General features: G+C 34.8%; 1 protein-coding gene across 1 annotated transcript; it reads left to right on the forward strand.

Moving 5' to 3' along the window:
- Nucleotides 1-1,190: 1,190 nt before the first annotated feature.
- LOC110879398 (abscisic acid receptor PYL4) lies at nucleotides 1,191-2,060 on the forward strand. The gene has a single exon (XM_022127849.2). It carries the CDS (start codon nucleotides 1,319-1,321, stop codon nucleotides 1,847-1,849), a length of 531 nt encoding a protein of 176 aa, XP_021983541.1. The 5' UTR covers nucleotides 1,191-1,318; the 3' UTR covers nucleotides 1,850-2,060.
- Nucleotides 2,061-15,106: the final 13,046 nt, after the last annotated feature.

The following is a 15,106-nucleotide window of genomic DNA, read 5'->3' on the forward strand; positions in this document are numbered from 1 at the left end:
AATTTCGGTTAATAACCAAAACCAAATTTGGTCTAAAACTTTTTATTTGAAATACATGAAATTTAGGTATAAATACATGAAATTGATGTACTGGTACATAAAATGGAGGTATATTTACGTAAAATGGGGGTATGTATATAAAATACATGAAATAAAGGTATAAAAGCTAGAAATATATAAAAATATGAATGGTTCGGTTCAGTTAATTTAGATTAAATGTGGGTACAAAAATTCGATAACCAATTTTGGTTAATTCAAGTTTCGGTTAATCAATTTTCAGTTAATTTAGTTTTTTGTTGATTTCGGTTCGGTTTCTGTTAACGATTCAGTTATTACTCACCCTTAGACACTTTTAATCACGTAACATATCATTTTTTTAATTAAAAACTATATCAATACTATACTCAAATTAAAGAAAATAAAATTCTCGTTTATATGGTGTAATTTTAAAAAATACTAACGTACGAAAAAGTTATGACCGTTTAAAAATCGTAAGGGTGAGTTTGTTTTTTATAAGGGGATAAAGTGTAACAACTAACTAATTATCTATAATTTTGTTAAAAATGATTGATTACAGTGTAATATAGATGAGATAATTAAATTGACAGTATTTGATCACTTGACATTCTGTAGCTATTAAACATTCTACTTGTACTTTTTAATCCACATGTCAATACTGACAAAGACAACTATCGAAACGTCAGGAAAAATGAGTAGGTCGTCACCGTACTTTTGCATTTTTTCTAAAAACATTATAGTTTATAAGATATGACAAAAATACGTAAAAGAATTATAAGTTTGTTGTGGAGGGAGAAAGTGTAACTAATTACTCATAATTATGTTAAAACTTAGGGTTTTAAGTGTAATAAGATGGTGAACTAAAATATTATTATTATTTAAAAGACTAATTACCCTTATTTTAAGAGTATTTATAAATTAAGAGAATTTTTTTTTTATTTTTTAGGTATTTTAATTATCTTTTCTCATAATATATAAATACTTGGCTCTTTGACAACCAATGTGAACTTTTTATGTTTACAACTTTACATATAATAAATTTTCTTTAGAAAGTTGGCATTATAAATGATGAAAAAGAAAAAACAAAGAAACTCAAATGTAAGCGTCCATTAGTGAAAGTTTATGGTCCCTAGTTTGGACCAAGTTGGCCTTATTTTATTAAAATCACATGATCAACTCTCACCTTCCTTCTTCTTCTTCTTCTCACTTTTAAGATCCCACCAAACCATCTCTCTCTCTGTGAAACCACTTGTAGATCCTCATCAGAGACCCATCAACATTGACCATCCAAGTTCCAACCATGCTTTCAAACCCACGAACCACCACTCACCCATTTCCCGACACCATTTCCAGCCTCCACACCCACCCAGTGGGCCACCACCAGTGCTGCTCCGCCGTCATCCAAATCATCAACGCCCCCGTCTCCACCGTCTGGGCCGTCGTCCGCCGCTTCGACAACCCTCAAGCCTACAAAAACTTCGTCAAAAGCTGCCACGTCCTCAACGGCTCCGGCGACGTCGGCACTTTACGTCAAGTCCACGTCATCTCCGGCCTCCCCGCCGCCACCTCCACCGAACGCCTCGACATCCTTGACGACGAACGTCACGTTCTCAGCTTCAGCGTCATCGGTGGCGACCACCGTTTATCGAACTACCGCTCCGTCACCACCCTCCACCCCACTCCGACCGGAACCGGTACGGTTGTTGTTGAGTCTTACGTTGTTGATATTCCTACGGGGAATACAAAAGAAGAAACTGTTGGGTTTGTTGATACGATCGTTAAATGTAACCTTCAGTCCTTGGCTAAAATTGCTGATGACAAGTTGAGTTGATCGTCAGTCAATATAGAAGAATTGTTATAATTCTTCTTCTTCCATGTTAACTGAGGATCAATTCAACTTATATACCTGTTCTAGCTACTTTCATCTTCTAAAATTTATTTGAATTTGATTATGTCTTTTAAATTTTTCAAGATGATTGGAAAGTTGATCGATTGGTTTAAGAATTATGGAATGATGATATATGACATTACCGTCTTGTTCTTGTTGCATTATTTTTTTTAGCCTTTTCTTTTTTATTGATTAATAATAATAATATTATCATGGATTTCTTCTTTTCCTCAGTTTAGAAATATTATAATTATAATGGTATCGATGTTGGGTTTGCGATGTGATTTGAAATGGGTCCTAATATTAATACATGGTAAAAAGTTGTTTACACATGGTGTATACGGGCAGTATACAGTTATACGGCCCGTATATAATAAAATAAAACTAACAAAGTCTGTGCCTTCAGACTTTGTCAGTTTTTTTCATTCCATACGGGCTGTATAACTGTATACGGCCCGTATACACCATGTGTAAAGAATTTGTCTGGTCGTATACAATGGATACGAATAATGTATACGGGTCGTATAACTGTATACGGCCCGTATGAAAAGAAAATTAGATTTTACCCAAAGTATTTAATGGATTTAAGGTGTCAATCACACGAGACATTTTACAGTCGTTAGGTGGTCAAATCTTTATAAAAATAGAAAAAAATAAAACTTTAACAAGTAACAAAGATTGAAAAACAAAAAAACGTGTCGTATGACTGTAATAAAAAGGAAGGGTGAGGCATTTGATGAGAGTCGTAAGGAGAAGCGTTTTAATCACTTGTTTTCAACGGGGATGTAATGCAATGATTCTGCTAGTGGTCGGGCTTCCAATGGTTACACAGGGTGATAAACAACGCTGATATGAAACCAAACCAACTGCTTTGTCTTGAGTCGTCGGGAAAACTTTTCCTCAGGGGAGGGTGAGTAGTATGAGTCTGAGTCCATTGTGGTTCGTGAATGTTTCGAATCATCATAGAAGACGTGTCGGGTTCTGCTAGAAGAGTATAAGGATTTTGTTGGTTTGTTTCCAAGTAGGGTTTAGAATGTTTGAAGTATTCTTGGTTCAATACCAACTCTTCTGAAAGACAAGAATACAACGTTCATGTATCACAAGGAATGACAGATCTAAGGCAGAGAACCTGATTTAGATACACAAATTCATCACCGGTTTCTACAGCACAAGCACATACACAGTTTGTGTAGAGATCTTTACGTACAAATTTGCATTATTTTTACGGTTACAAATGAAGTATTAAAAGATGTTAGTTTCTTGACAATATGGTTTCTCGATAAATGAAGTATTATCTGTCCTTGCTGCCTCTTCGGTTGGTAAAAGAAATAGGATGGTTTCTAATACAGACTCTTTTAGAGAAACGTTGGGATTCAAGGGTTTATGAGTAAAAGATGGTAGTTTATTGACAGTATGGTTTCTCGACAAATGAAGTATTATCTGTCCTTGCTGCCTCTTCGGTTGGTGAAAGACATAGGATGGTTTCTAATACAGGCTCTTTGTCAGTTGTGGTTGATTTATAGGAGGAGGTTATGAAACGAATATATGTTTATGCGAATTCACAACCTAAAAGACATAGGATGGTTTCTAGATGTCATTTTGGCTGAACCACAACCTATTACAGCACTGTATGAACCTGTGTTTTGAAAATAGGCTTTGTTCTTCGTTTATTGGATCGTTCTAATAGATTAAAGAGGTTTTTACCATATTGTACCATGCGTATACGGGTCGTATACCGTTTATACGGCCGTCTACGATTGGTAAAAAATAATTTTACCGAAGTATACTATGTATACGATGATAGTATACGGGTCGTATATTGTTATACGGCCCGTATACTATGGGTAAAAAAATGGTAAAAATTGGTTTATTCTCTTTAATCTATTAGAACGATCCTTGTCTTGAGAACCTGATTCTGATTTAAGCAATGGAATTTGTGGATCAACAGAAATAACTGAAAATAACTCGCCATTCTCTTGCATCTGTATATGTTGATTGTGGATTTAAGTTGCAAGAATTGTGTCCGTCACATGGACCCAGACTCATACTACTAGCAGAACCCGACACGTCTTCTTTGATGATTCGAAACATTCACGAACCACAATGGACTCAGACTCATACTACTAGCAGAAGAACCCGACACGTCTTCTGTGATGATTCGAAACATTTCGAATAACTAGCAGAAGAACCCGACACGTCTTCTGTGATGATTCGAAACATTCCGAATCACTGCGGTTTTTTCTCTTCCGGTTACCAGGCCTATCATCTCCGTCTACGTTTGGTTTCAGCTTGGAAAGATGACCGAACAGAGATCTGAATACAACCGGTCAAATCACACACTATATAAAGTGTAACAGCTTCGGTTTCATCAACCGGTTTTTTTTTTTTTACAAATCATCTGTTTCCTGAATCTGAAAGTTAACTAGACCCCTCAAGTTGTCATTCATAACAACTAAGCGTCTGAAGAAAAGTATGTTGATATAGGAGAGTTGATGCAATTTTACAAGCATTTTATCGTGTGTTGTAATTTTAATGAAGCAATGAAGATTGAATATGCTGTCACAGTTGTCAAGACTATTTGTCGGGTTTCCAACGTTCTACAGCACAAGTTCATCACCGGTTTCTACAGCACAAGCACATACACAATTTGTTGGAAGAACCCGACACGTCTTCTGCTAGTTACTCTTTTCTTCGATTTCAACAAATCTTTCAAGGTCTTAAGTGATGGACGATTTCAACAATACGTTCACGAACCACAATGGACTCAGACTCATACTACTAGCAGAAGAACCCGACACGTCTTCTGTGATGATTACAACGATCCCACTCACAAGTTGTTGATACATATCGTCCGGTGATTGTTGATACATGGAAAAACAAGGACCATTCACCTCTTTCAACCTACCAAAACACCAAAATCCGTACCGGTGATTGTTTATCCATACTATTCTTCATAGCCATATTCCCACTCACAAGTTGTTGATACTGAGCTTCCAGATACATATCGTTCGTAAGAAACTTTTCGTGCACTGAACCTTCAGTTGTGTACTCTTCAATCTTCTTGAGTATTTTTCTAACTTTATGCTTACATCCACCACAGTGAATATTAACTTTGAGTGAAAGAGTTTGGAAACCGGACGGTAAAAACGATGTAACTGTTGGAATTTGTGGATTTTTGTTGGTTCAGAAACTTAACAAGAGAAGCAACTAAAAAAATACAATTGATTTCTCTTCATGTTACGGAGAATGTTCTAGAAATTGAAGGAAAAGGAAAAGATTTGTTGAAATCAAATTCAACAGAGATAACTTAATACAACCGGTCAAATCACACGCTATATTTTTACCATTTTTTACCATATGTATACGAGCCGTATACGGTTTATATGGCCGTATACTCTTGGTAATTTTTTTTTACCGATCGTATACAATGTATACGAACGATGTATACGGGTCGTATATTGTTATACGGCCCGTATACTATGGGTAAAAAATGGTAAAAATTGGTTTATTCTCTTTAATCTATTAGAACGATCCTTGTTTTGAGAACCTGATTCTGATTTAAACAATGGAATTTGTGGATTAACAGAAATAACTGAAAACAACTCGCCATTCTCTTGCACCTGTGTCCGTCACATGATAGAAGACGTGTCGGGTTCTGCTAGAAGACCATCAGGATTTTGTTGGTTTGTTTCCAGGTAGGGTTTAGAATGTTTGAAGTATTCTTGGTTCAATACAAACTCTTCTGAAAGACAAGAATACAACGTTCATGTATCACAAGGAATGACCGATCTAAGGCAGAGAACCTGAAAGACAAGACACAAACTCCTTTAATGTGAGATTCTTCAAGTTTGCACATTTTGAGAAAATACCAATGTGTTTGTCAGCTTCGTCAACACACAAAGTGACAGAATGATGTGGAAAAACAAGGACCATTCACCTCTTTCAACCTACCAAAACACCAAAACCCGTACAGCTTATTAAAAGTAGCAATCACCTCCAATCATTTCCAGGTGTCGATTGTTGAAAGTTTGAACTGATTATTTATTATCAGGTGAGTTCCAAGCATTTTATCGTGTGTTGTAATTTTAATGAAGCAATGAAGATTGAATATGCACTAGGGTTTTTTCTCTTCCGGTTACCATCCCTATCATTTCCGTCTACGTTTGGTTTCCTCAACGAAGAACCATCAGCCATTATCTGCCCTTTTTCCTTTGGTTTCTGGTTGATTTTGAGGGTGAGGGTTTTGCATTGATTCCTGCGCTCAAATCATCTGCTTCCTGAATCTGAATCTGAAAGTTAACTAGACCCCTCAAGTTGTCAATCCTAACAACTAAGCGTCTGGAGAAAAGTATGTTGATATAGGAGAGTTAAACCCGACACGTCTTCTGTGATGATTCGAAACATTCCAAATAACTAGCAGAACCCGATCCACTTACATTCGAATAATGCTGAGAATCCACAACGCTTATGGCCAGATTCTTTCCTTCAATCTTGGCAAAATCAATGTCTGCTTGATTAATTATCACGAAAGTACTGAACAACCGAGATAGGCACAATAACAACAACAACTTTCCATGATTTGGAGACTGATCAGAATCGAATAAGTGATTTTACTGGAAGCCGTTTGATTATTTCTTGTTTTATTATCACGAAAGTACTGAACAACCGAGATAGGCACAATAACAACAACAGCTTTCCATGATTTGGAGACTGATCGGAATCGAATCAGTGATTTTACTGGAAGCCGTTTGATTATTTCTTGTTTTATTATCACGAAAGTACTGAACAACCGAGATAGGCACAATAACAACAATAGCTTTCCATGATTTGGAGACTGATCGGAATCGAATCAGTGATTTTACTGGAAGCCGTTTGATTATTTCCTCTTGGATCTCGAAAGGCACGTTGTCTGCCCTCTTGATTTTGATTACCAACTCACCATATCAATTTCTAGGTAGTTAACAACGCTAATTAGAAAAAAACATGATTCATATACACAACGGTCTCTTTGCTTCGTCCACTAGAACTATTTGTGTATGCATTCTTTTGGTAGTTAACAACGCTAATTAGAAAAAAATCTGTAAAATTAATCATATCGATTGCTATAACAGGATGGATGTGACACACACACAGATAGATAAGCTGTCAGTTGTTAAGACTGTTTGTCGGGTTTCCAATGCTCACACAGGGTGATAAACAACGCTGATACGAACACATGTGTTTCGAAATAGGCTTTGTTCTTGGTTTAATGAAGTTACACGTAACATCTACTTATATTCAGATTTAAACAATGCCCGTCTCAACTGAGATAACGGACATCCATTATGCTCAAAAAGAAAACTTGTGTTTCCCATAGTCACAAAAGATTGCGGTTTGTATTTCGCATTGCCACCGTTTCCGTAGTAAAAAACGGTTGCGGTTTGTATTTCGCATAGCCACCGTTTCCGTAGTAAAAAACGGTTGGATTTGCACATTCAATCTTCAATACTTCATTAAAATACCACTAGTAGAAGAACCCGACACGTCTTCATGTTACGGAGAATGTTCTAGAAATTGAAGGAAAGGAAAAGATTTGTTGAAATCGAATTTGACAACTATGACAGCTTATTAAAAGTAGCAATCACCTCCAATCATTTCCTGGTCAAATCACACACTATAAAGTTTAAAGTTATCGTGTGTTGTAGTTTGGAAAGATGACCGAATAGAGATCTGAATAACAAATTGTGGAGAAGTTGTTTGTGTCGGGTTCTTCTGCTAGTTACTTGATCAACGGACTGATCGGTAACGTTACTCTACTTGTGCTCCGATTTAAGCGGCGTGTTCCGATCAACGTTGTTTAAAGGTGATGAAGAGTTTAGAAACCCTAGAATGATGGTGTTTTTACGGGAAAAAACGTCATAATTGAAAAACATCCATCTATACGGCCCGTATACAGTTATACGGCCCGTATACATTTGGTAAACATAAAAAACCTCAGAAATAAATCCATTGAGCCGTATAGTTTTTATAAATCGTATACACTTGTATACGGCTCGTATATACGGGCCGTATATAGTAAAATCAAAAAAAAAAACATTCTATGCGCATTTTCCTATTCAAAAACATTCTATACGGGCCGTATATTTTGTATACGGCCCGTATACACTATGGATGTGAAAATAAGATATAGGGGGTGTGGGAATAAGGGGGGCCTTTAAAATTAGGAAAATTACGAAATTGTTGGTTGACCAAGAGAATTTTTAATTTTGTCACTTTCCTGCGTTCTTGGAAGGACTATTGAGCTTCGGAAGAGTCCGCATGTTATGTTGATGCGTCCATGTCCCTAGAAGTTGACACGTGTCCCACATGTTTATGCGTCCTTGGAAGGACCATTCCGGTGCGTCGGCCTGACTCATTAATTATTTATTTTTTTTTTATTTTTTTACTATTAAACAAATATATTTTACTAATATAATTTTAAAACTTTTATTAAAATTTTATCAGGTATACATACCGTTATTAAGAGACGAAGAATATTGGACCGTTATTAAGATTGATTTTTTTTCTTGAGTGTTTCCTTCTTCCCATTTTAGTGAACGGTTTTGAACTAGATTTTGTAGAAATATACATACAATAACCCTAGAATTTCGTCGAACGTGACGAACACACGTAGGCCATACAACATCCCCAACATATTCTAATGCGTCAGGCTCGCTGAGTCCAATATTTTCCCAGTAACCTATACGTTCTAGAAACCATAGGAATGCCGACTCGAATTCAATAAGAGTTTGGTATATTCTCCGGTGGACGCAAAACGAATCACCACAATTAATTGCATCGCAATTGTTTGTATAATATACAGTAATAGTTAGTGACGACATTTCAATCTTAATAACGGTCCAATATTCTTCGTCTCTTGACACCGGTATGTATACCTGACAAAATTTTAATAAAAGTTTTAAAATTATATTAGTAAAATATAATATATTTGTTTAATAGTAAAAAAAATTCAAGAAAAAAATAAATAACTAATGAGTCAGGCCAACGCACCGGAATGGTCCTTCCAAGGACGCACCGGAATGGTCCTTCCAAGGACGCATAAAACATGTGGGACACGTGTCGGACACGTGTCAGCTTCTAGGGACATGGACGCATCAACATAACATGCGGACTCTTCCGAAGCTCAGTGGTCCTTCCAAGGACGCAGAAGAATGACAAAATTAAAAACCCTCTTGGTCACCAACAGATTCGTAATTTTCCCTTTAAAATTTGTTAAGTAGGATTTTCTTTATTTACATGAAATTGGAGTGTGGGTATATTCTTTTAGTAACCATGGTGTTAATATCATCAATCAGTTTTAGTTATCGAAGTTAATACCAAAATTAAGATTTAAGGTCATCCCTAACGGCACGATTGTAAAGGTGTGTATGGTCCGGTTTTAATGGTCTTTGGCAGGGCCGGCTTAAAATATTGTAGATCTGAAACAAATAACAAAATTGAGGTCCTTTTCGTAAAAATAAAAGAAAAAAAATTGCTTTTGATCCTGTGATTCATATGACATCTCTGTGTATACATAATTATATATCATAAACCCCAATGTCAACAATTTTAAAGAAAAATCACCTATATATAATATGTTTCTTATGAATTTGGGGCCTAGGCAAGTGGAGGCTAAAGCGCTTGGTTTATTTTACTCCCTCTTGAGACGGCCCTAATCTTTGGATCAAACCGCGAACCAAAATTGTTAGAAGGGTGGAGATACAATAGGAAGTTTATTTAGCTAGGAAGGCTAGGAAGTGATCTTGACCATCCATTAAGTTAATCAAGGGCTAATATTAAATCAGGAAATTGAAAGAAAAAAAAGAGGCGCGTGAGTTTGTTTAAGGGCATTCTAGTCAATCCAAGCCAATAGTTTCTCTCTCCTCCAATTCTCCCCCATTTTTTAAACGTTAATAACTCTTTCATACGACATTATTTTTTTTTATAAAAATTGCACCAAAAAACGAGCGTTTTTTTATCTTTAAAACGAGTATACTATTGCTATATTTAAAAAAAAAAATTTAAACCCTGTTGCGTAAAACGCAATAGAAAAACCACCAGTTACGTAAAACGCAATGAAAAAAAAAAAACCTAAAAAATGACATTTTTCTAAAACGCAATGCACCAAAAACACAAAGAAATGACTTATCTGTAAAACGCAATGGCCAGAAAACACATAAAAATGTGTTTTACCTAAAACGCAATGCACCAAAAACACATAAAAAGATGTTTTACCTAAAACGCAATGCATAAAAAACACAAAGAAATGTCTTATTTGTAAAACGCAATGGCCAGAAAACACATAAAAATGTGTTTTACCTAAAACGCAATGCACCAAAAACACATAAAAAGATGTTTTACCTAAAACGCAATGCACAAAAAATACAAAGAAATGTCTTATTTGTAAAACGCAATGGCCAGAAAACACTTAAAAATGACTCATTCTAAAACGCAATGGACTGAAAACACCTAAAAAATGTGTTTTTACCTAAAACGCAATGACTAAAAACACTTAAAATGTGTTTTTTTCTAAAACGCAATAGCCAGAAACCACATAAAACTCTCTTATTTCTAAAACGCAATGGACACATAAAACTGTCTGTCACTGTGAACTGTCTGAATTGTCTACGAATTACTGTCTTCGAAATGAGCCAATTTCTGGAAAATTAATTTTTCTGATGCAATTTTAGTGCAGCTCAACCCCAGCCAGGGGCTCTGCCCCTTGGACCCCGCAAGGGGCTGCCGCCCCTGGGACCCCGCTACCAGGGGCTGCCGCCCCCGGACCCCCGCAAAGATCGTAAAACGCAATGACTAAATCAAAAACCCAGATCGTGAAAATGAAATTAAAGAATCTCTTACATGGATCGAAGCCGATTTCTTCATCAAATGACGAAATTTGAATGATAGAAACACTTATCAACGCTCGAATCGAACGAATCGAGTGATTATCTCCAAAATCACCGGAAAAAACGAGATTTTTTTATGAAATTAAACTGGGTTTTCTTCAAAAAAAGCTGAAGAACACGTTGATCGGGTTTTGAATAATTGATTGGTGATGAAAATCGCACTATAATGTAGTGATTATTGAGATAGAAAGTGAAGAAATAGTTGAAGATGGTGGGTTTTGAAAATGGTGGGTTTTGAAGTTACTGGGTTTTGAAAAAGGAAGAAGAAGGAGTTGGATTGACTAAAATACCTTTTCTCTTTGCCACATGTCATAATCCTATGGCTTCCTATCCTTCCTTGCAAAAATTAACTTTCTATTTGATCTTTTTCCATTGTTAGAAATGGTTTTTTACTATAAAAAAAATGAAACCGAACTATTAAAACTTCAAAAACCAAACTAAAATAAATTGTTAATAGTGCTTTTGTTTCGGTTTCGGTTTGATTTCACGTTTGGGTTCACCGAGTCCTTATATTAATTGCATAAAATAAAAGATTAATTTACTACAGAATGTATTTACTTTCATTTTCCTTAACCTTTCAATTTCAAATATTGGAACTAATGCAACATTTACCAAGGAAATAAACAAATAGAAGGTTTGTTTTTGCTAGAAATAATAACAAGCAATAATAAATTGACACGCGACACATAACAAAAAAAACATACAAAGGGCATTTTATTCCTCCACAAAAATTACTCATATCACCCCTTAACACATGTACCCCTTTATTTTCTCTGTTTTCTTCTTCTCCTCAACAACTATCGAAACCCTCTACTTCATCAAGCCACCATTACCTGCAAAGCTAAGCTGAAGAAGCACACGACCAAAGAAATCCAGGCGAAAGTCAGACTCCGCCACCACTAACAGAGGCGGCGACAAGGCCATAGTTGTCGAACAGACATCAAAACGATGCAGATTCACCATGAATCGAAGTCGCCGTACCACGAATCGACGATTACAATACAAATTCCGTTTTTTGAATTATCTTTGTATTTTTCACCTCAATTGTGTTTTAAACCTCAAAGTTTTTAAATTGTGTTTTATAAAACATACAACTGATTGTGTTTTATAACACACATCAGTTTAGTTCATTGTGTTTAGCTCATTATTTTTTATATTTTGTTTTTTAGTTTTTGGGTAAATTGCGTTTTAGAAAAAAAAAAACACATTTTTTGTGTTTTTAGTTAATTGGATTTTATGAAACACATTCTTTTTGTGTTTTTAGTCCATTGCATTTTAGAATTTTTTTTTTGTTTTTAGTACATTGCGTTTTATAGAAAAAAAAAACTCATTTTTTGTGTTTTTTCCGTTGCATTTTAGAAAAAACACATTTTTTTGTGTTTTAGTTCATTACGTTTTAGAATATATATGTTCTTTTATGTTTTTAGTCCATTGCGTTTTAGAAATAAAACATTTTCTTTTGTATTTTTTGTCCATTACGTTTTAGAAAAAAACATTTTCTTTTGTGTTTTTAGTCCATAGCTTTTTAAAAAGAACACTATGTTTTGTGTTTTTGATCTATTGCGTTTTAGAAAGAACACTTTATTTTGTGTTTTAAGTCCATTGTGTTTTAGAAAAAAATCATTTTTTTTTGTTTTTTGTCCATTGCATTTTATGCATCTGGGTTATCGAAAACTTTTTTTTTCAAAAGTATAGCAATAGTGTGTTTGTTTTAAAGATAAAAAACACTTTTTTTATGATGCATTTTTTATAAAAAAAATATTGTCGTATGAAAAAGTTATTAACGTTTTAAAAACTATAGAGAATTGGAGGAGAGAGAAACTATTGAATTGAATGGACTAGAATACCCTTACAAATCTCACGCGTCTGCTTCTTTTTTATCGATTATACCCATTTAATCCAAGCTTTTGATTAATCAATTGATGATCAATATTATTTAATAGCATTTCTATCAAAATTAAATTTTCTAGTATATTCTGACCCATATTTACTAATGCATAAAAGATAAACATGTGCGAAATCATGGTTTAATTATTAAACCCAGATAAATCAAGGATTAAAAATAATCGAACATGTACTTAGAGACTTTTCAATTACGATAAATACCACATAACATTAACAATTATGTGGGTGCAAAATATATTTAAGTATTAAATTATATATTATAGATATTTGACTTGGAGAAAAAATAAATAATAACAGTTCATTTTTCAGTTACAAGGAAAGAATATTTAGGAAAAAAAAGTTAACAAAAGAAACTTTAATAGAGAAATGCGATTTGTATTATTGCTATCTTTACAGGATTCCTTAAAATGTTACATGGGTGTGTGGTCCATTATGGATAATATTAAATAAAAAGTTTATTTTGCCTAAGTAGAATAAGAAGGAATCTTAACAATCTATTTTTTCAAATCAATGGTTAAGATTCAAGTGTAAGGAAAAGAAGGAATGGATGGTTATTTTAGGAAAATCCTATTTATGGACTTTGTCTCTCTCTCCACATGCAAGTCACATGCATATTCCATCCCCATTTTTTAAACGTTCTAACTTTTTTATACGACATTGTTTTTTCATAAAAATTTCACCGTAAAATCGAGCGTCTTTTTATCTTTAATTTGAGTACCATATTGCTATATAAAATATGAATACTAAAAAAAACTACTAAAATGTGTTGTATTTCTAGTATAACATTTTTTTGTACTGGATTTTCATACTATATTTTTGTGCTGAATTTTTTTGTCTTAATTTTTTTTTTCTCAAATTTTTGTGCCGGATTTTTTTTGTACTACATTTTTTTGCTGAATTTTTTCGTGCTATATTTTTTTGTACTAGATTTTTTGTGCTACATTTTTTTGTGCTAGATTTTTTTTGTGCTACATTTTTTGTGCTATATTTTTTTTTGTACTATAATTTTTGTGCTAGATTTTTTTGTACTACATTTTTTTGTTGTAATTAAAAAAAAAATAAAATGGGTGCCACATGTCATTTTCACTCCTATTTATAAGGACCAAAATGCTCTTGATTCCTTTTTATTAGAAGTGCCACATGTCATCATCACAATCCTTCTTAGGCTACTTAGGCAAAATCCACTTTTTAGTGGATCCTTCTGGGACACCCGTGCCACCACGAACACCAAACAAATGCCAAACCTATGAAACATTGTGTTTCATACTTGGGATTTGTATAAATATGTGTATCCTTTGCACATATCAATTCTTGTTCAAATCCGAGCTTTAAATCGCTTTCTGGAAAGTTATACGCGCACTGGTGCGTAAACGTAATCAGTTTAGCGCGACAAACACTCTGGAATAGTGAAATAGGCTTAACATACCTTAAATGACCTTTACATAACTTAGAAATAAGTTTTGGAAGGTTTGGTATGGCAAAAACAAGTTTATTCGATCGCAGGGACTATTTGCGTCAAACTGCGAAACTATACCGATTCGTAAGCTAACGTATAGTCCAGAACTTGATAATAAGTTAAACATACCATATATAACCTAAACATGGCTTAGAAATAAGCTTTGATAGGTTTGGTGTGCGAAAACATGCTTATATGATCTTACAGGGACTAAAAGTGTCAAAAACGGCGTAAGTTTGCATTTTCGCGCATATCTTACGTTCTGGACACATCTGGACATCCAAAATTTTTTGTACACACTAAAATATTTTTATTTTAGTGATCGGCATGCAAAAATCCCATTCGTCGCTTAATTTGGTTCGTTTTCGCGTCCGTTTGAGTTTCTTCGTAATTTAACGAACAACGCGACCGTACGACCAAACGAGCCGACATCCGAGAGTGTTCCAAGCATATTTTGAGTCCTCTAAACTTTATTGACCTTGTAGAGCCTTGAAAATGGCTTAATGGGGGTCAAAAAGGCCTGAAATGGACTCAAATGCATGCAGGGACTAAAGCTGCCAAAATGGAAAGTTTGATTATCTGGGGAGCTCAGGCGGGGCGCGTAAGCCCCTCCCCATTTCTTATGCGGGCCGCCTCAGATGCCCAGCGACCAGAAAGTTGTTTTTAGCAATCTGTTGCTAATTCAGGGGCTGTTTATGCAAATTCTTTGTGTGGTAACCAAGTTACCACCTCTCCAAGGCTTTGCACCTGCTCCTAACGCTTGTATGGATGAGATTTCATGCTTGGTGGCCAAACAAACACATGGAATGATCTTGTTGATCACCAACAAGTATAAATAGCAAGCCATTTCTCCTCATTCCTTGCTCATTTCATTCTTTTCTCTCCTCTCATCTGCTTTGGGAGCTTCCTAAGCTG

Source organism: Helianthus annuus, chromosome 16 (genome assembly GCF_002127325.2).
Source record: "Helianthus annuus cultivar XRQ/B chromosome 16, HanXRQr2.0-SUNRISE, whole genome shotgun sequence".
In the NCBI taxonomy this organism is placed as follows: domain Eukaryota; kingdom Viridiplantae; phylum Streptophyta; class Magnoliopsida; order Asterales; family Asteraceae; genus Helianthus; species Helianthus annuus.

Coding starts and splice junctions, on each gene's coding strand:
- LOC110879398 (XM_022127849.2), top strand. CDS start 1,319: ATGCTTTCAAACCCACGAACCACCACTCACCCATTTCCCGACACCATT.